The sequence below is a fragment of the Numida meleagris genome, chromosome Z, assembly GCF_002078875.1.
Source record: "Numida meleagris isolate 19003 breed g44 Domestic line chromosome Z, NumMel1.0, whole genome shotgun sequence".
NCBI lineage: Eukaryota > Metazoa > Chordata > Aves > Galliformes > Numididae > Numida > Numida meleagris.
In genome coordinates, this window is record NC_034438.1 from 16,151,273 (window position 1) to 16,171,020 (window position 19,748).

Below are 19,748 nucleotides of genomic sequence, written 5' to 3' on the forward strand. Positions count from 1 at the left end.
CCGTAGCATAACAAGCATCTTGGTAAAGCAAAGTCACTGTTCATGTGAACTTCTATTGCATTGCAATGTAAAGTAATTTAAGTCAGTTTAGCCTACAATAAAGGAGTAACTGGGAAATGTGGATTCCTTCAGATTACAGCAGATTTGCTGTGGGCTAGCAATACCCTGCCTGCATCATTCTTACAGATCAGCTGATGTGTAGTAATGTGCTTCTCAGAGTTAGCTTTTCCATGTGTCAGCATTCTTAATGCCCTTTGAAGGGATGTTCTTTCCCTCAAAGCTGTTTAAGACTCTACAGTCTCTAGATAATTTTAAAGTAAAACACTGTCATTCAGGATTTATTTATTTGTTTGTTTGTTTTGGTAGATTCCTTTTATTAAAGACTGTGGTGAAGATGAGCTTTGTATCTGTGATCTTGTTCTGAATGTCCAGCAGAAGGGAGATGATAGGTAAGACCTCAGTAAGAGGGATTAATGGGCACAGGTATTTTCCTGGTATTCATAGATTGGCTTATCTTTAGGTTCTCAATGAATTTCTGTTTAAGGATACCTTTCCAGTGTAACATCTATTTAGAAATAGCAAAGAAAAAAAAAAGAAGTGAAGAATAGCATTTATGTCTAAATAACTAGCCAAGGAAAAAGGGGTGATATGAACAGAAATTCAGAAGCAGGATTGTTATCAATGTAGACAAAACTGAATGAATGAGTAAACAGTAAAAACTGAGAAGAGCAGTGTCTGACTGGCTGTGTCAGAAGAAGAGCTCTAGGAGAGCAGCAGCAGCAGCAGTTTCAGTCCCTCCTGCAAGGAACAGAGAGGATCCTGCATCAGGCTGTGCAGCTGGGGAGCAGAGATCAGCATATGGGCAGCACGTACTCTAAATCCATATGCAGACACACACGTACATTTACAGTATGCAGACAGCCAGGACTGCCTTCTCCTGGAGCTGCTGTCTGACTCAGCTGCCCATTCTCTGCTCACCTTTCCCACCACAGTGGAAAGTTTGAAAGTTCAGCAAAGTGACTTTGACTGTACCTGATCAGAGTTCTGCACTTAACGATGACATTGATTCCAATTGGTTCTGAAAAACATCATCACAGATTTTCTCATGTCACAGGGTTTAGAAAGCAGAAGATTTATGTGAATAGAAAATAGGAAATGTCTTGCTGTGCTTGTTATTCTTTCTTGGCTAGAGGCAACACAGTACGATACAGTTTCATGATCCACAGCTGTTCTATTACCTCTGTTTACAACATTGAACTTTATTTTCCAACAGCAAACAGCAATTCATTGTCAGCAGCAAAAACAGAAGACTAACATTCAACATGAAATTGAGAAATAAAAAAGAAAATGCATACAACACCAGAATCCAGGCTATGTTTTCAGACAACTTGTTTTTTGCTTCTTCTTCTTTACCGGTACGTGGTACTCATCTTCACTCCTTCTGTTATTGCAGCCGATTTTCCAGCTACTCCAAAAAAACTTCTGTCTGTTAGTGCCCGTCTCAAGAAAGGAGAATGTTTGTGCAAACCTTTCTCTCATTTATTTTCTTGGCTACCAAAATTATTCCCTTCAGTATATCAGTTTTATATAGGTCAAAGAGACACATTGCCAACTCAGCATAAAAGTTGGCAACCTGTCGAGTTTGACCTCACATCAGTGTTTCAGTCATCTTTTCCTCACTTTAGGCTTTGGCACTCACATCTCATGCTTGACTCCCAGCAACATGCCTGAATGCAGCTGCTGGGAATTTGAATTTGATAAATCAAGCATGCAGCACAGATGCAACTTTAAAGCAAAGACTTTGGATCTAGAAGCGGTGTCACTGCCAACACCACGTATTCTAGCTATAGACAGTTAATCAGATTTAAATGATTGCTATACCAGAAGCTCTTCTTCTAACAGATTTTGTCTTAGAAGAGGAAAATAAAGGAATTTATAGACTATTTTAGGGAGTACAGTAGATCTTTAATCTGAACTGTTTCTCCAAAACAATGCATGTAGGATAAAATTCAGACTTCAGTGCTTGGCCTATGCTGTTAGGCTGCTACTGGGGAGATGCGTGATAATACAAGGGGTGAAGTCCAGAGCAATAATGAAGGAATAGGAGCATTCATCACTGTCCAAGAGCCGCATTTTCTGGAACAATGAATTGGCAAGAAGGACTCCATGCTGTGCTGAGGGTGCCCCTCTACCTCCCTATCCTGTTGCATAGCAAAATTACTCACTCCATTCATACCAAAGGACCACACTGGAGCTAGGCTTTTCTTCCACTTGAAAAGCCCATTTGCTTAGAAGTATTCCAGCCTGCAAGTGAAGCTTTTTCCCCAAAAAACATGCCTCTTTCAAAGCTGAAATGTTATAAGCTATTTATTCAAAGCTTATATTCTTTTCAGAATATAAATCATGAATGTTAAGTATCTGGTAGAAATGTCTTTAACAAAAACCAGTACATTTTAATGAATTATTTTCAGCATGATGATAACTGGCTATAGTCTATGAATTTGTCTTTCCTTTGATGTGAGATGCTGACATGCTACATTTTCTGTAGAGTACTAAATAAACTCATGTATTGTAGACATTCCTACAAAAAGTATGATAAGATTTCTCTTCCACACACTAACTTCTACAGTGAGAGTACTTAACTGCCTCTCAGGCCATGCAAATATTACTGTAGAAGTTTTGCAATAATATTCTGAAAAGCACAGTAAGTGTTAATGCAGTAGTTAGCCTTTAATCTCTGGTCACTATTCCTTCTTTCAAGCCGAGCATGAAGTTTTTGTAAGACAATTAGAGCCCAGATAAATTACATAAGACCAGTCCTTATTCCACCTTTCTCCTGCCTTACTCCTAGCCCTGCCTATAATTCCCATCCATCTCATCTCTAGGAATTATTGCTATAACACCTCCTTGTGCTGCTTCCTACTATAACACAGCTCATGTTGAAGAGGCAGGCTGGGAATTTCCTGTCTTTTATCAAAAACTGATATTAAGATGACTTTTCTGCTTCCTCTGCAGAGCGATGGAACTGAAGTCTCATGTCAAACAGGAACATCTCAAACTACAGTCATCTGCCAGATAAGCTATCCTGTTTTCCGAACAGGACAACAGGTACAGCTAGCACATTTGAATAACTTTGACTGATATACCAAAGCTTTTTTGTTGTTTTCCCCTAAGTCTGAATATACTGTTTTTGAAGATTTTAGGTCTGGCAATAGATAACTTCCCTTTGGTTTTCAGATGCACTGAAGGAAGCAACCCAGGGCCTAAACTATGATGACCAGTGTACTAGATTAAAGGAAAAAAATGCTCTAAAGCACACTTCTCTCTGCCTCTGCAACCGAAATTCTTCTGTAGCTTTGTAACCCTTGAACAGCAAGGGTGGGGGAGAGGACAAAAGCTGAGCAGCCAGGTGCCATGCGCAGCCTCCTAGGGGCTCTGTGCAGTACATCAAACACTCACTGCTGAGTGAACCAGGGCAGCTGTTCCATCTCAGCTCTGCAAGGAAGTGGTGCTGTGAAGAGAGGAGGGAGAGGAGAGGAAAAGGAGAGGGAGAGGAAAGGAGAGGGGAGGGGAGAGGAGAGGAGGGAAGCCTGAGGATAGATCATGTATCCTTTTCTCATTTACGCCATAAATCTCAGGATTTCCCTGGTTTTATGGAACTTAATCTCTTATTCCTCTGAGGCAGAACAGAAATAGACTTTCAGCCTTTAGCATAGTCAGTTGGAGAAATAAGAAACTTTCCAGAGCTAATATAAACATGAGATTCTGCAAAGCCAAAAAAGTCTCATTAGATATATAATGTTAGTTTTTTTTGAATTGTTAATTGCAATGGTCAAAGCAGACCTGTTGGAATGAACGGAAGAAAACAGAAACTGAAAAGGCTGTGTTAGTGCTGATGTTTAAACAGGTAAAAACATGTAACTGAAGCAATCTAAAGACCCGTTGTTGCAGCCTGAAGCAAGTTACACATCTTTTAAAAACGCATATAGCTGATGTTTACATAACAATGTTGACTTGTGCATGAAAGACAGAAAAATGCAATTCTGGAGTATTAAGTGATTACTAAAATATTACACAGAAACAGGAGGAATCGGTTACAGAGGGTGTTGTTTGCACATATGAATAATTATGTTGCTACCATTAAGTGCTTCTGATGTTGTATCATCAGCTCATTTACTCTGTGTTCCTTGTTTCTTCCACAGGTGTCTTTTGATATTAGTTTTGATTTTAACCTGAAGAATCTTCAGAATATGGCAGTTCTAAGTATTCATGCATTGAGGTATTTTATAAAGCAAATTACGTATTAATAGAACATCTGAACAAAATAATATTAAAACACCTGATTGAAATGTGTTTTGATGAACAGTGAAAGTAAAGAAGAGCGAGAACTGGACAACCAGATCAGCTTGTCAATTCCTTTGCGGTATGATGCAGAAATTCACTTCACAAGGTATGCTGAATAATGGAAGGGGTCACTGTCATTTTTTCAAAGGCATTAAAATATAGAAACAGTCTTGAAATACCACTGAAAATATAGTGAAGCTTTGTTCTGTTCTCATTTTGGAAGTCATGAGAAATTCCCATGACTTCCCTTTCTGCTCCCACTCTACCTACCATGGCAGCAGGAGCAGCACACCCTGCTCTCCCACATGCCCAGGGCTGGAATCATCAGCCTGTCCCTCCCCTTGTGAGGCAGCTGAGGCTGTTGCGTGTGGGATGCTGTACCCTGAAATATGCAGTTTGTAAGGAGAGCCAGTTAGCCAGGGGGAGAGAGAGGTAGACAAAAGTCCCCATAAGACTGATCTTGATTTCAAGCCTCTGTTTTCAGCCCTGGGAACATTCAGTGATTTGGGATGTACTGAAACAGTAGTTAGTCTGATAATGCTGCGAACAAGAATAATTCCAGTTAAAGTTTAACTGAAACTAAAAATGAAATGAAAACACGCTGGTATGAGTATCAGTTTAAGATACACTATTTTACTTTCCATCAAAGAAAGCCTATCTTTCCCAGTTGCTGAATTTTTGGATAAAATTTATGGAGCCATACTTGATGCACTTAGTCACCAACTGTTGGTGGAAAAAAATGTTTTTGCATCCCAAAGCATTCCAAAATCAATAAACATAAAATGGTAGAAAACAAATGGCAGTTATTCAAACAATGACAGAAAAATGAAAATGAGAAAGCTGTTTAAAAATGCACAGTAACAATGAATTCAGGAAATGAATATTCCAAGGCCACCGTGACACATAACACAAGAGATGCATGCAGAGACTTGACCTTGAATCTGGATCACAGCACAGAAGCTGATTTTAATAACCTGCATTGCAATTGCAGTTTTTGTTCTAAGGCCCTGGAGTCACCGCAGTTGGGTGCACCAGTTCTAGAGTCTGGCAGAATTTTTCCAATTTTCTTAGTTGCTGAAAAGCATTTATTTAGGCCAGTGATGCAAGTTCTCTCAACTCCCTGGGAAAGTCACAGGAGACTTCAGCAGAAGAAGAGTGTTTGCTATTCAAGTTGGCAGGAGCACAGAGACTACAGAAGGATTTGAGTAGGTGGCTATCATACCAAATTAAGGAGTAGCTTGGTAGGAATTTCAGATGGTGCAAAGTTGATTCAGCAAATTTAACGTAGCTGAGAAATAAGTACAGAAGCTCAGTGCTTCAGGAAAGAAAAAAAAATACAAGGAGGCAGAGAGCTTACAGAATAGTTGCTCAAGGAAAAATAGGGTCTCAAATTCACCTGTATCCCCTGAAGTATCAGAAAATGTAATTTCATATGCAAGTCAAGGCATGAAGTCAAGGCATCTTTACAGTCAGAAAAGATTTCTAGTTATTCTTGGAGATGAACCAGCTTAAAAGAACTGAAGGAAGTACACACTAAGCCCGTGCACAACTTTAAATTCTTCTCTTGGATTTAGTAACTCTTAGCAAATATCAATATGGAAATAGCTCCCTCCTCCGGCAGGTAATTTAGCAAGTAACAAACTTTTTAATAAGAATTGAGGAAAAAAAAGTCATCTCACTGAAGAGAGGCCTTTCTAGCAAAAAATCTGGGTTTTCAGAGGTGGGAATCAGTCTCATCAGTGAAAACTGCAAGGACAGGAAGCTGATACTGTGCAAACGAGAAGTGATGGAGATTTGAGCAATAAGGAAAAGAAAGTACTTCATGTGGGTTTTCATGGGAGTTCTTGTCAGGGGGCCATGCGGTGAAAGGCCTCATGGGAAAAAGCGTGGAGGATCACAGAGGATTACTGGTGCAGCTGGAAGAGCACAACTGATCAGGAAGCACCTGTGTGAGACTGCACAAATTAATTGGGCATTGTAGGCACAGATGTTACCCAGATTAAATGGGTAGAGCTGCAATGCTAAACAAGGGATTTGCAGTTTGTGCTACAGAAAGAGCTGGTGGAAGGAGTCATGATAACCTCTGCTCCTTGCTAACTCACTTCCCAGATTCTGCTTTTTTAACTGCTTGAGTAACCCCTCTGGGATGAAGACCATAAAATTCTGAGATGTTTCAGCAGAGGAGTTGCTCACAAGGAGCACACAGAAGCAATTACTTACTCAGGGATGCTTTTTCTTGTCTTTGAGTGTGGTCCCACATGGTTAAACCCCTCAAGATCCACAGACCCTCCCACCATGTTCTTCCATCACACACCCATAATTTCATGATATGGTGGGATGCAACCACCTTCATGTTCTCTTGGAAATTTTGAATGAAAAAAAGTGTCCCAGGGGAGGTTGAGGAGCTTAAGAATGTGTCATGCACTTGTGCAGGGTGCTGTGTGTGCACACCCAGACAGTGAGGAAACAAGCCCACACCCACATGTCGCAGAGCACATAAGAGCCAAAAGTAGCACTTCTTTCTGGGAGAGGAGCTTGCAGTGCAGTGCCAAATGCACTGTATGGTGCGGGAGGCTGAGCAGAGCCCACATCTGACGCTGCGTTGCTGGCTTCACATGCTTGCCTGGCTTTGGGCTTCAGTATAGCTCTTCTTTCCTTAACCAAATTTGTAAAATTCAAAAAGCAGTACACGTGACTGATTTTAGTTCTGATAATACTTTTGACCCATTTCACAAACTTATAAGCAACCAAAGTACATCCAGTTGCATATGTTTTCAAAGAAGCTGCCAACTGAAATGTATTGTTTTGTGGTTGTTAACTAGGCTTGCCAACATCAATTTCTATGAAGTATACTCTGGTCATAACATTCCTTCCACTGTGAATAATTTTGAAGATATTGGTCCCACATTCAACTTCTCAGTAAAGGTTAGTAAATGTTTCTGGTTCTGGTTTGTGAAGTTACCTTACCTCCCCTTGTAACTGGGTCCCAAAACAATTGAAAAAACAGTTCTGTTTCACTGTCTGATTTTGATGCTTTTGATTCAGTCAAATAGGGGAAAAAATGGCAAATATCTGGAGGATAAATGCTTACAGTCTTATGAGGTCAAGAATGAAATTTGCACCCAATGCATGAGTAGGCTGGGGAGGGATTGGTCCTGCATTGTTTATGTATTTGGAAGATGGTTAATGCTTAACTTCAGTCCAATTTACACTATTTGCTCACAGAGCTTATTTGTCTTCTACTCATTTGACAAAATAAGTCTTTGCAGGCTTGGACTTTGAAATTTAAGTTTGGCAAAGGTTAAGTGCTCAAACCAGATGCAAGAACTAGCCAGATCACAATATTTATTATATACCTAAAAAAAAAAAAAAAAAAACCTAGATCCAAATATGCAACATGGAAATAACTTAAATTATGTTCCATTTACATTCCTGTAACTGCTGATGTAAAGGCTTATTGGCTGTGGCAGAATATTTGCTTTTCAAAAAATATATCATCCAGTTAAAAAGAGCTTTGCTAAGGAAACAGACTGGTACCTGAAGCTATAATGTATATACTGTACTCCTGAAGATATACAGCATAGTTCACTTTCCGTTAGAGCATATTGTCATTATTTACCCTAGTAAATGTATCAGTACAAAAATATTGATGCAAAAGGAATCCTCTTCTTCCTTAATTATCCCTGGGTTTTGTTGTTTGTTTGTTTGTTTGTTTTTTGCTTTACCAAATAATTTACATGTATGTAAGTACTGCTACCTGAATTAATTGTGAGTTATTTGTTTTGTAGGTAACAACAGGAAGTATTCCAGTGAAGATGGCATCTGTGAAAATCCATCTTCCAGAACTAACCAGCAAAGACAACCCACTGATATATATAACTGCAGTTGACACGGATCAGGTGAAGAACTGAGCCATATACACTGCCGTGTTATGAGAGTTATCCAGCACTATGTACTTCAGCCTTCATAGTTTGGCTGAGATTTCTTTTTGACTCTTCCTCACGGATGGGAAAGAATGGGGGAGGACCACAACATCAACAGCATACTAGTCTAGTCCTTGGCAGATGCCAACTATCTGTGCAGTGCACAGCTCAGTTTTCATATCACCCTGGAACTCTTCAGCTAGGTTCTTCTCCAAGCTCCTCAGAGGGATATAGTAAAAATGGAATTTTTTGATCAGCACAAAACTTTCAGTATAATCTAGGAGGGAAAAAAATACCAAAAGAGCAGATTAATTCTGATGAAAAATATACTGTCTATTAGGCTCTAAATTATCCAGTATTATATAATTCAGAACCTATAATTTCACAGCTACCATGCCATCAGGAATACATAGTATTATGATGACTGTAAACTTCAGAGTATGCCAACCAATTTTAATTCTGCTGTCTCATTCCTAGGCCAGAGGTGTTACTTGTCAAGTTCAGATAAATCCACTGCAGATAGGAAAAAGACCTTACTCTGTGTCTTTCAAGAAAGAAAACTTCAGAGGTGTGAAAGAATTGGTGAGTTAAGAGCCAGGACATGGGTGCAGGGCTGACACTGCTGCGCCTGTGGGGATCGCTGTGGTGGCCATGGCATTCCTCACCTGCCACACAGGAGTGATGATCTCATGCACACTGCATCTACCTTAGAAGAAGTGCTGTGCATTCTTCACAGTGTGCATGCACTTAGCGCATGGGCACAGAACAGTAAAACTTTAACCTACATGTTAAAAGGCCCCACCTCGAGTACTGTGTCCAGTTTTGGGCCCCTCACTGCAAGAAAGACATTGAGGCCCTGGAGCGTGTTCAGAGGAGGGCGACAAAGCTGGTGAGGGGTCTGGAGCACAGGCCTTATGAGGAGCGGATGAGGGAGCTGGGATTGTTCAGTCTGGAGAAAAGGAGGCTCAGGGGAGATCTTATCGCTCTCTATAACTACCTGAAGGGAGGTTGTAGTGAGCTGGGGGTCGGCCTCTTCTCTCTTGTAACTAGTGACAGGACAAGGGGGAATGGCTTCCAGTTGTGCCAGGGGAGATTTAGGCTGGACATTAGGAAATACTACTTTTCTGAAAGAGTGGTCAGGCGCTGGAACGGGCTGCCCAGGGAGGTGGTTGAGTCACCGTCCCTGGAGGTGTTCAAGAAAAGTTTAGATATAGCGTTGGGAGACATGGTTTAGTGGGGTTGTTGGTGGTAGGTGGATGGTTGGACTGGATGATCTTGTAGGTCTTTTCCAACCTAGCTAATTCTATAATTCTATGAAAAGGCCATTACTTAAAGCATAATTTGTAATGCATGCTATTGTCTCTCCTTGCTGTTTTCCCTGGAAGAACTGTAAGAATGCGAAGTGCAGTACTATCATGTGCAAACTGGAAGACCTCATGCTGAAGGGAGAGTATTTTGTGAACGTGTCCACCCGGATCTGGAATGGTACCTTTGCTGTTGTGAGTACCTCTGGCGTATTCATGAAGTAACCAATACCCAAGTATTTTCTACTTCCTGATGCTTTACACAGTTCATCAACAAGACCTTTCCAATCTAAAAATATTATTTCATGTTATTGTGTTTTTCTGGATTGAAAACTTGAACCAAGAAGTAAAATAAGGAGAAAGGCTGCATAATGGAGCTGGTAACCTTAATTCCAGCAAAAAATCTAGGAAAATGCAGCAACAATGTAGATCTTCACAGCTGTAGAAAGCATCTTCTGCATCTGTTAAATTAATTTAAGGGAAACTATATCTCCACAAAATAAGGGAACAAAGTAGAGTGTAGTCATAGCCTGGAAAATAATATTGCTTTTAGCTTTTGAACATCATGGGCTACATAGAGATAATTTTAAGTCACATCAAAATATGAAAAGCCTATTAGCTCTGCCAGTTATTTTGTTAGAGAAGGCGTGGAAAACTTTTAATTGACATTTTGTTTTTATTAGAGTTGGCGCCAAGGAAACTGTCCTTGCTTAAAGAGCTACAGGATGCTTAAAAATATCCATCAATAATACCTTGACTTTCCCATTTTAAATCATCATCTGTCCTCCAAGACATTAATCATCCTGAATTACCAAACTTTTGAAAAGAGGCCATGTTGGCTTTTCAGCTAGGCACCCAACAAAGATGTCTTAGAGACCTAAGTTTGCACAGAGCATCAAGAACATGTCACAGTCTCATTACCCTGTCTGGCAAGTCTGATGCAGGTACTGACATTTAACAGCAGGATTGTTGTCAGCTTCAGCATTCAGCTCTTAAAAGGAAAAGGTCAGGCTGATAATGTAACATACTTATGCAAGTATGTGAAGAAAAGCATCTGCTTTGATGCTGAAGATGAAGATGGTGTTTTTTCAAATTGTCTGGGTCAAAAGCATTTGTTAATGCTGACAGATGTGCAGAAGGTGGAGACCGAGATAAAAGTTTTTACTCATACAAGACAGTGCCTAGAAACGATTTGTTTACCACTCAGAGATGAGAAGGGAAGATGGAAAGTGACAGTTTTCCTCTCATCTCCTATTTCGTTGTTTTCTATTTGACTGTCAGTGTTCAGAGCAAATACTCCTGCAAGCACCCAAAAATGCAAGTCATCAGCCTTGTCCAGGATGAGGACAGCAGACTTCCTGGTATGTTACCTGTTAAGCAAAGCAAAGAAAGATGTGTTTAGGAATCGGGAAGGTGCTTTGAATCACGCTTGGGTGGATTTCCAGGTATCCAGATTTGCAGGACAGCCAGCCATGGTGCAGGCATGCTGTATGCTGCGAAGATGGTCGATTCAATGCACACTGATGGCTGCGGGATCACAGTAGCTCATGCTCCCTGTGTCATACCCACCATACCTGAACCTACAGTGGTGGTAGGGTTTTCTGAACCAGAGAAATGGTTGAGGAGGCAAAAGGACAAAGCACTCACGGCATCTGAGATAGTTGGCAAGTAGTCCTACGAACCAGAAACTGCCTTCTGTGACACTGCAGGATTTGGGACCAGCTTGCTAGCAGGACATGGGAGGTGGCATGGGGATAAGAGCAGCACTGAGCTGGCAGTGTCAGCACAGCCGTGCTCCTCTGCCTCTGGATACTTTTGCAGAGGAAGTGGTATCTGGCACATGGTCTCTTTTCAAATGGGAACTGGCCTGGATTTTTGTCTTCTTTGTTTAAGCTGAGGACATGATGTCAGAATTTAAGCAGTGGAGAGGAACAGACAGTGGTAGGAAAAAATAAAGGAGGAAAACCAGAGAAGCTCTGGGTAGAGGTCATGGGAAAAAAAGAGAAAGAACATCCAGTTTCCACTTCTTTCAAAAGCCAGAGAGATTTCTGCCTTTTTCACTGCTATATTTTTCTCATCTCTTCCTAGCTATCAACAGTGACAGCTTTGAAATAACTATAAAAATAATTGAATTCTTCTATTGCATTTGGTCTGTTAAAAAAAAAAAGAAGTGTGGGGGGGAGTTCTGCAGTTTTACTGCTAATAAATAAAATTAGCAAAATTAAGAAATTAAGTCAGGATTACATAATTGCTTTCATAGATGCATTATCTTAGGACAAATAAAAAGAAAGGTCATTTTAATTTTCTTAATACTGTGAATTTCTTATGATTCTGAAGACTTCTGAAGAGTTAAAAATGACTCTTTAGGATGTCTGTATTCTAACTGAGTTGTCCTGTAACAGAGCTTTACAATTTTTGTTAATCTTCTCTTTCAGTCCACTTTCCCGACATTGCAACTCTTTGCTGAGGCAGAAATCAACACACATAATACTGACTTATTTATAATTGGAGAAAATACTCTAACTGTAAGTTATGAATAATTAGATTTTTTTTTAATTTCTCTTTTACTGAATTAAACCAATGATACCAATTTTCAGTGTAATTTAGAAGTACATAGCAAATGTCAAGCTCTTATGACATGTAAGTATGTTGAACTAATGTATCCTTTTGGCTATATACAAACTCCCATAAGTTACAAAAACATTTTAATTTCATCTGACTGCTACCTAAACCAGAGTTAAAATCTTCAGATTTTGAAAAGATTGTAGAACTCTCAGCAAAACTCAGTTAAAGACTTAGGAATTTCATTTAGCCTCCTGTACATGAAAAGATCAAACTTTGGACTTCTTTCTCCAACAGAATTAATTGCTGTAGATAAATAAGCTCTCAGAAGTGTTTTAGCAAATCTAATTTATAGTCTTACTTCTATAACTGTATTTGGTTTGAAGCCTACTTAATAGCCTCTTCCCCTGTGAGAAGACTTGGCAAACGTGCCAGCTGGTAAAGGTCAGTGTACCATACACTCTCCTTGGGCAAACAGTTCCCTTTGCTACTTCATGTTGGAGCCAGTATCCAGCATTGCACACATAGTTTGGCAGGCCAGAAGTGGTGGCCACTCTCTGCCCCTTCACACTTCCTTTGGAATGGGACCATGCAGTGGCCATCTGAGTTTGTTTCCAACTTAAATTGCTATTTTGGAAAAGCAGCTGGAGTGGTAGGATTTGTCCAACTTAGTATCTACATTAGAAATCCATATAATAGCACTCCTATAAACCCTTATCAGTAGAAAGAATAGATATATTTGAGGTGCAATTAATCACATCTTAAAGGTGATAAAAATAGGCAAGGTGAACTATGCCCTAAAATAAGGCCTGTCTTTTTCCGTTGGAAGCCAAGGGCTATACTGTAGGAAGTGAATTCCAACCATACAAACTGAATGTAGAAATGCCATTGGCTTCTAAAAATTTGGATGTGTTGGATTACTATGTAGTCAAATTAATTAATATTACCTTGTGATGTTATGTGGAGAAACTACTTGATACTTTTGCGTAAAAGCTTTCAGATTTTTTCCACACTGGGAAGGACTGCCAGCTGGAGGACAGAATGTTAACCTGCTATAATCATCATTATGGCTACTCTATTAGAGAATACATAAAGCCAGCCTGCCTCAGTGAATTGAATACATAAAGCCACACCTAACACAACAGTAGAGCTTTCCAGAAGAAATGACTTAAATCACTGAGATGTCAGCTCAGTGCAAGTTTCCCAGAAAGCTTAAGATTAAATTACACCAGACAAATGCACTGAGCAAGCAACCCTGAAAAAGTAAACTGACATGACTGCTTTTATCATGTTTCAGGAAGGAAAAAAAAATCTTCATGCTAAACTCATGTCGTTCCAAAGATCTGACAGTTCATAAATTTTACAGCAGTATCTCCCTGAGCCTCTACATTATATGTAACCAGATAGCTGGTCACACGCAATCCAACTAGATAGAGTATCACCTGAAAATGAACTTCCAGACACTGTATGCTGTTCTGTGAGCTCTCTGGTATTTCTTGGGAAGCACAGATGTCCTAGAAGTACTCCTGTTTGACCTCTGTGTCTTACTGCAAATTCTTGAAGCTAACTCAGGAGAACACAGATTAACACTAGAAGATCTAACGATTAATATTGTTTCCTGCGGCTGCCCACTGCACAGAATGGGGTCTGAAAACACTCAGTTGGAAGTAGTCCTTCTCTAATTGATGCAGCTGAAGACTGTTTTGAATAAATGAGGCTGTAAGCACAGCTATTCCCAGCCTGTATGTCAGTATCTCTGGTTTACCTAGTAGCAGGGTGTCCATGCTCTGGGAGACAACTCTGAAAGTACCCTCGTTACTGGAAAGGCAGAAAGATGACATGAAGAGATTGTTTCTCTGCCTGTCGTATGTGGCCAAGAGTGATGAGGGTACTTGATCTTTAACTGTCCAGTGCTACTGTGGTGGAAGCAGGTGCCTGTGGACCACAGTGAAAGAGTTGCCATTGCCTGATGTGTTCCAGTCACTTATCTTGGCATGCGTGCAGCACAGCTATCCTTAATAAGTACTTGGTTTACAAATCCTGCTTTACGTGCTGTTAACATTAACCCCTAACACATCTCTCTACTTTCAGGTCCCAGTTACAATAATAAAGCCAGATGAAAAAGCTGAGGTACCAATTGGTGTTGTCATTGGCAGTATATTGGCTGGACTCCTCTTGCTGTTAGTACTGGTTGCTGTTTTATGGAAAGTAAGTAGGTGTTTATATTTGTAAAAAGAAAAGCAGAAAGGAATAAGTACGTTTGGGCTGTTTTCTTTGGAACCTCTCTTCACTGGTGCTGAACAAAACTGCATACACAGTTTAGTAGTAAGAATAATACTGCATTGGCTTTACACTCTTGATGGGAGCTTTTAAAATCAAAATTCTGAAGTGAATCACCATAGACATGGGCAACGTGAAAATGATAAATGTGCTGCCAGTGCCTTAAAATGAGGGCAGCAGCATTTCTGTCTCCCTCCCCTTCTCCCTCCACAGCTCACCAACTGTATTTTCAGTGGGCAAGTCTGGGGAATAGAAGCAAGGAGAGGATATACACTGAATAGGCAGAAAGAATAGGGGGTGATGGCAAAAAGTGATTTACAAAGGATACCTAGATAAGAGGGAGGGAAAAGCTTTTGCATGTTCCCAGAGCACTGGTTCTTGGGGGACACCCTGGCACACTAAGACAGCCTAGATTTCTCTGTATCTTAGCAGGGAGACAACTGACTGCTCAGCACTGCTATTTGGGCATTTGTTTTCTCAGGCAGGAAATTAAGGCCCAGCTTCTATCACTCTACAGTTAGGAATCATCTACAGATCAAACACCCCATGTGTGTGCCTGCAGACATTGTGCATTTCTTCCATTGCAGTATTTAGCTTAACCTAGAAATACAAATACTGATGACTGATTGTAACATGGTGTTATTTCCATACTCCTCACAGCTTGGCTTCTTCAAAAGACAGTATGAAAAAATGACACAGGATATAGAAGATATCGATGAAATTACAGAACTCACAAAAGACAAAGACTGAAGAAGTGTTACGTGTATAAAGAGAGGAGATCTGAGCCACCAATAGAAATTGTGATCCAATCAGTTCTTCAGCTGGAGTGCCTTAAAGCTTAATAACATTTAAACATTTTTAATTAAGGTGTTTTTTTATAGATAAAAATATTTTACAGATTCTGCTCTATTATAAGAGTAACTGCAGGACAGTTTGTTGGTTTTGTTTTTTTTCAGAAGTGATTTATAGTGCCTTTTCTTGTGTATTTTTGCCTTTCAAACAACTTAGCCCTTAGAACTGGCAGGTCCGGAGTTTACAGTAACATTTTGTGCCAGCAACACTTCTCCTGATCCACTGCAGAGTGAAACAGAACAATTTATTTCAGATTATTGTGGAACAGCATCAGTTCGTAATTCAGTTGACAAGTACCATATGTGTAAAGGACACTTTCTATTAAGTTGATGATGAATGTGTGGTGAATACTGCTTCCAGACTGGGAGAAGAAAACTCATTTTTTCATTGACTAGCTCCATCCTTATTGTTTTACAGAAATTATTTGTACAAGCAAACCTTTGTCTTAACTAATCTGTGAAGTGGGAACTATGTAAGAAGACATCTATCTGTGTGCTACAGGACAACTGGATGGGCATACTGTTCCAAAAGGTCACCATTTCCTTGCACTAAGATCACAAATTACTGAAGTGTACTGTTTTTGGAAAATACTGCCAAATGATACATGTAACTGTCTTCTGAATACTGTCTCTGAGAAGAAAATAAGAATTTAATAACCACTTACACCATGTTCTCTGTCATGTTATGACTGGCTTTCAAATTTCATCTGGAGAAGAACTACCAATACTATTACACTGCGCTTTACGTGTGCAGGCCACCTGACATCAGTTTAGCTTTTGACATAAATAGAGAACAGAGTCAAAGACTTGACCTTAATTCTGTACTGGAACATTTTGCAATAGTAAGAGCATGAAGTTAGCTAAAGGGGATATGACTGAGGTGGTATGCACATGTTAGGACAGAAGACAGAGAAGAGCTAAAGCTCTATAAATTCCAAACTGCACTTGTTTCTTTAGCATCTCAGTGCCCTCCTGGAGACCAAAGTTCAGTGTGACCTACTTACCTGTCATTTTTTTTATTTGGTTCCATGTCTTCATGTCTTGAAGTTAGCTTATATTTTACATAGTAAAGTACTGTAAAGCTCTGCAGGAACTCTGAGCACAGTTGGGTCTTTGTGTAAGTTACACACCTCAAATTTATCACATGCTGCCCAGTTTAACTGATAGATCAGTCAGAAGGCCCTGTAAGACTGGTGACAGTCAGGGGATTTGGCCTTTTGTCTGCCTTTCACTCTCATAGCTGGTGGTTACTTAAATGCAGTTTTGACAGAAGATGCGTGTGTTGTCTTTATGGATGCTGCCGTGTAACTAAGATTGTTTCTGACTTGATGTGATTTACTTGAAGAGTTGAACATTTACATGTGCCTGACACAGAACCTGAAGTTATGTTTTCTTTCCCCAAAAACTAGTTTGTAAATACAGTTAGGCACTTCTAGAATTATTTTCTGAAGGACGTTTAAAAAATTACATTTGAGCATGTTTGGAAATTTTATTCAGTCTTTCTTTTTTAGATCACTAAAGATTAATTAGTCATGAGCCAATCATTTCTTTGGCAAATAACAGCTTCATTTGCAGTGACAGCTGGATTGTTCCCAGTATAATTGTATGTGTTTGGGATTTATTTTGTATCTATGAAAGGTTACACATTTGTTCAGGTTTTTTAACAGTCTGTAAAACAGTCTGGATTCTGATCTCGACTGTCAGACAAGATTGTTGCCATTAGCTGAGTTTGTGACCAAAACAATTATTTTAAAATTTTAAAAAAAGCCATTGTACAAACCTGAAGAATATGGTCCTGACTTAGAGTTATGAACCCTGCAAGAAAAAGCTCTAAAAGTAAAGATAAAAAATTGTCTGTCTCAATTACTGTATGAAGTTGTAAGGAAGAGAATCCTACACCTACATGTGCGAGAAGCTTCTACATAACTAGGATCATATAATCCAGGCCGTAGGAGGAATGTCACAACAAAGTAGATAGTAGCATCTTTCATTTCTCATGCTGCTTGTACCAGAAATGACGCAGGCAATGAGCCAGACTTCCTTCTTCGACCACAGGTGTGAGATACAGGTTAATATCTGACACCCAACTTCTTGCTTATTTAACAGTTCATTAATAGGACAGCAATGATTCAGTTCATTAGTCTACACTGGGTTTTATTTTGTCCCAGACAACAGGAGTCCTCTCAATCCTGGGAATAATACTTTCCCTGAAATAAAGGGAAGGCATAGCAGTGTGTAAGGTTTTCTATCCTAACCACTTACAGTTACTAGTTTTATTTTTCCTTTATGATTAATACTTACATGGCTAGTTCAGTTTTTGTAATGAGTGACTTTACTGCACTTTTAAGTTAAGTTGGCACAGCCACAAATAATGCTGGAAATATTATGTATATTTTGTATTATGGATTTTTTAGTTTTACTTTTTTAAAAAAGAGCATGTTGCAAATGAAATAATATTCAAAATGTTCGACTTCAGCACACGCTTCTATTTGTGCTTGCAGCAGAGAAGTCAGGAACACTTTCAACAATCTCAAGCTATATCTGATCTTAGTCTTGAATCTAGCTGCTGACTTCTTGAAGTACTAGAATCAAGTCTAAACTCAGAGTTAGCTTCATACGAGACTACATATAGATTTGGGATGGATGAGAGAGTTTATAAGCAAACAGACTTCTGAAAACTAGTGTGTAAGCTCTCTGGGAGCAGGGATCGTATCTCTGTGGTCCTACCTGAAGGCCTAATAGCATTATTATAATAAAAACAAGAATACTACTGAACACAGACTCATTTATTTTTATACAGCACACTAACAAGAAGAAATGCTACTGAAAAAGCACTGCATAAAATGGGGTCAAAGATGTCATTATTCCAGTAGCACATAGCAAAAAACCCTAAGGTGATTACTCTGCAAGGTATAGAAAGAAGCTGCACTTAAAATCTTTTAGGTTATAGTTACTAGTATTAGGCTACCAGTAAGCTACATTGTAGTACAACTCAGTTCACATTTGTGCAAAATATCTATACTTTGATAGCTCTGAGTGCAGCTACCTTACCAGGGCCAGGCCTTCCTATATGCATATGATTATCTTTTATGGCATCTAAAATTACACCATATTCTCCCTCAAAGTAGCAGAAATCAAATTTTTAAAACAGAATAGCTATCAAAATATATCAGGATGCTAATTTTTGTAACATGATTCCTATGATAAGACTGTGGTTTGTTCTTGGTTTTCTGGACCAAAAAAATGACAGTCCTAAGATATTAAAAGTAACACTTCTCATTTATAGTCATCCACCTATTTTTAACTCTTTCTTCAAGTACCTCTGCAAGACAGCACTTAATGGAAAAGCCCCAAAATGAGTTTTCAGAGCTTAGGGCAGAGTTACTTTCATTGTATTCCATTAACAGTTAGTTTTAGTAGTACTTGAAGGCAGCTTATAAACAGGAGGAAGACTGACTTTTTACATACATAGTGATAGGACAAAGGGAAATGGCTTTAAACTAAAAGAGGAGAGATTCAAATCAGATGTTAGGCAGAAATTATTTTCTCAGAACGTGGTAAGGCACTGGTACAGGCTGCCCAGAGAAGTTAATGTATGCCCCATGTTGGATGGGGCCCTGGGCAACCTGATCTGGTGGGTGGGAACTCTGCCCAGGGCAGGGGGATGGAATTACATGGTGTTTAAGGACCCTTCCAACCTATGCCATTCTATGACTAGATTGTGAAGGAGAAATTCCCTGAACAGCTACAGGCAAAGTGAGCTGAAAGAAAAGCCAGTTTAGTTTAAACTTGAGTAACTTAAAGGCCTCATTACTGAGTACAACAGTGGTAGTTTCATGGATTACAGAAGCGACCGCCTGTATTTTGCAGCAGATGGAGCCCAGCATAGTGCAGCTGTGCTCCCAGGCAGCTGCCCGCACACACATCTGTCCCTCTGCTGCCATCTCCTGGGTAGGTGCTTCTTCCATCTGTTGCATTTTCACATTGTGTTTTCACAGTATTCATCATTCTGAGCTTCTCTTGTGAACAGAACAAAATGAAACCTTTTGAGGCAGGAAACTTAAACATACGCAATGCTGATGTACAGACAAAGGGTACAGTGTACTTAAATACTGCCAGTCAAATCCAAGACATTTCAGAAAGACAAATTCTCATTCTGGAGACACATTCTTCACTCCCAGCATACCCTTTGTTGTGCAGGTCACTATGCAAGTCACAGATTTACCCTTTGGTTTACAGTGTCTTGTCCCAGGAACATCCATCTCCACCCACATCTCTACAGCATACCGTGACACAGCTGGAAGAGCAGCAGTGAGGTGGGATTACCTTCACTTATAGCCAAATCAGAGAAAAAGCTGGACTCATCCCAGAAAACTAGGTCTGCATTTATACTGCTCTGTTGTCCAGCTCACTGTCATCAGAACACTAGGTAGTTTTCACCCAGCAGCCTAGTTCTGTGAAACCAGGACGTGTGCAGCTACATC

At 39.7% G+C, this 19,748-nt stretch overlaps 1 protein-coding gene across 3 annotated transcripts in view; it reads left to right on the forward strand.

The window, feature by feature from the left end:
• The window catches only part of ITGA2 (integrin subunit alpha 2), a 68,398-nt gene extending 50,359 nt beyond the window's left edge, over positions 1 to 18,039 (forward strand). For all 3 annotated transcript variants that reach the window (XM_021380413.1, XM_021380410.1, XM_021380414.1), the window contains 12 exons: positions 367 to 449; positions 1,274 to 1,415; positions 3,016 to 3,108; positions 4,203 to 4,279; positions 4,367 to 4,450; positions 7,167 to 7,269; positions 8,133 to 8,243; positions 8,745 to 8,849; positions 9,653 to 9,766; positions 12,007 to 12,096; positions 14,225 to 14,341; positions 15,074 to 18,039. In XM_021380413.1, the coding sequence (XP_021236088.1) occupies positions 367 to 449; positions 1,274 to 1,415; positions 3,016 to 3,108; positions 4,203 to 4,279; positions 4,367 to 4,450; positions 7,167 to 7,269; positions 8,133 to 8,243; positions 8,745 to 8,849; positions 9,653 to 9,766; positions 12,007 to 12,096; positions 14,225 to 14,341; positions 15,074 to 15,163 (1,209 nt within the window). In that variant the 3' untranslated portion in view covers positions 15,164 to 18,039. The remainder of the gene's footprint in view (positions 1 to 366; positions 450 to 1,273; positions 1,416 to 3,015; positions 3,109 to 4,202; positions 4,280 to 4,366; positions 4,451 to 7,166; positions 7,270 to 8,132; positions 8,244 to 8,744; positions 8,850 to 9,652; positions 9,767 to 12,006; positions 12,097 to 14,224; positions 14,342 to 15,073) is intronic.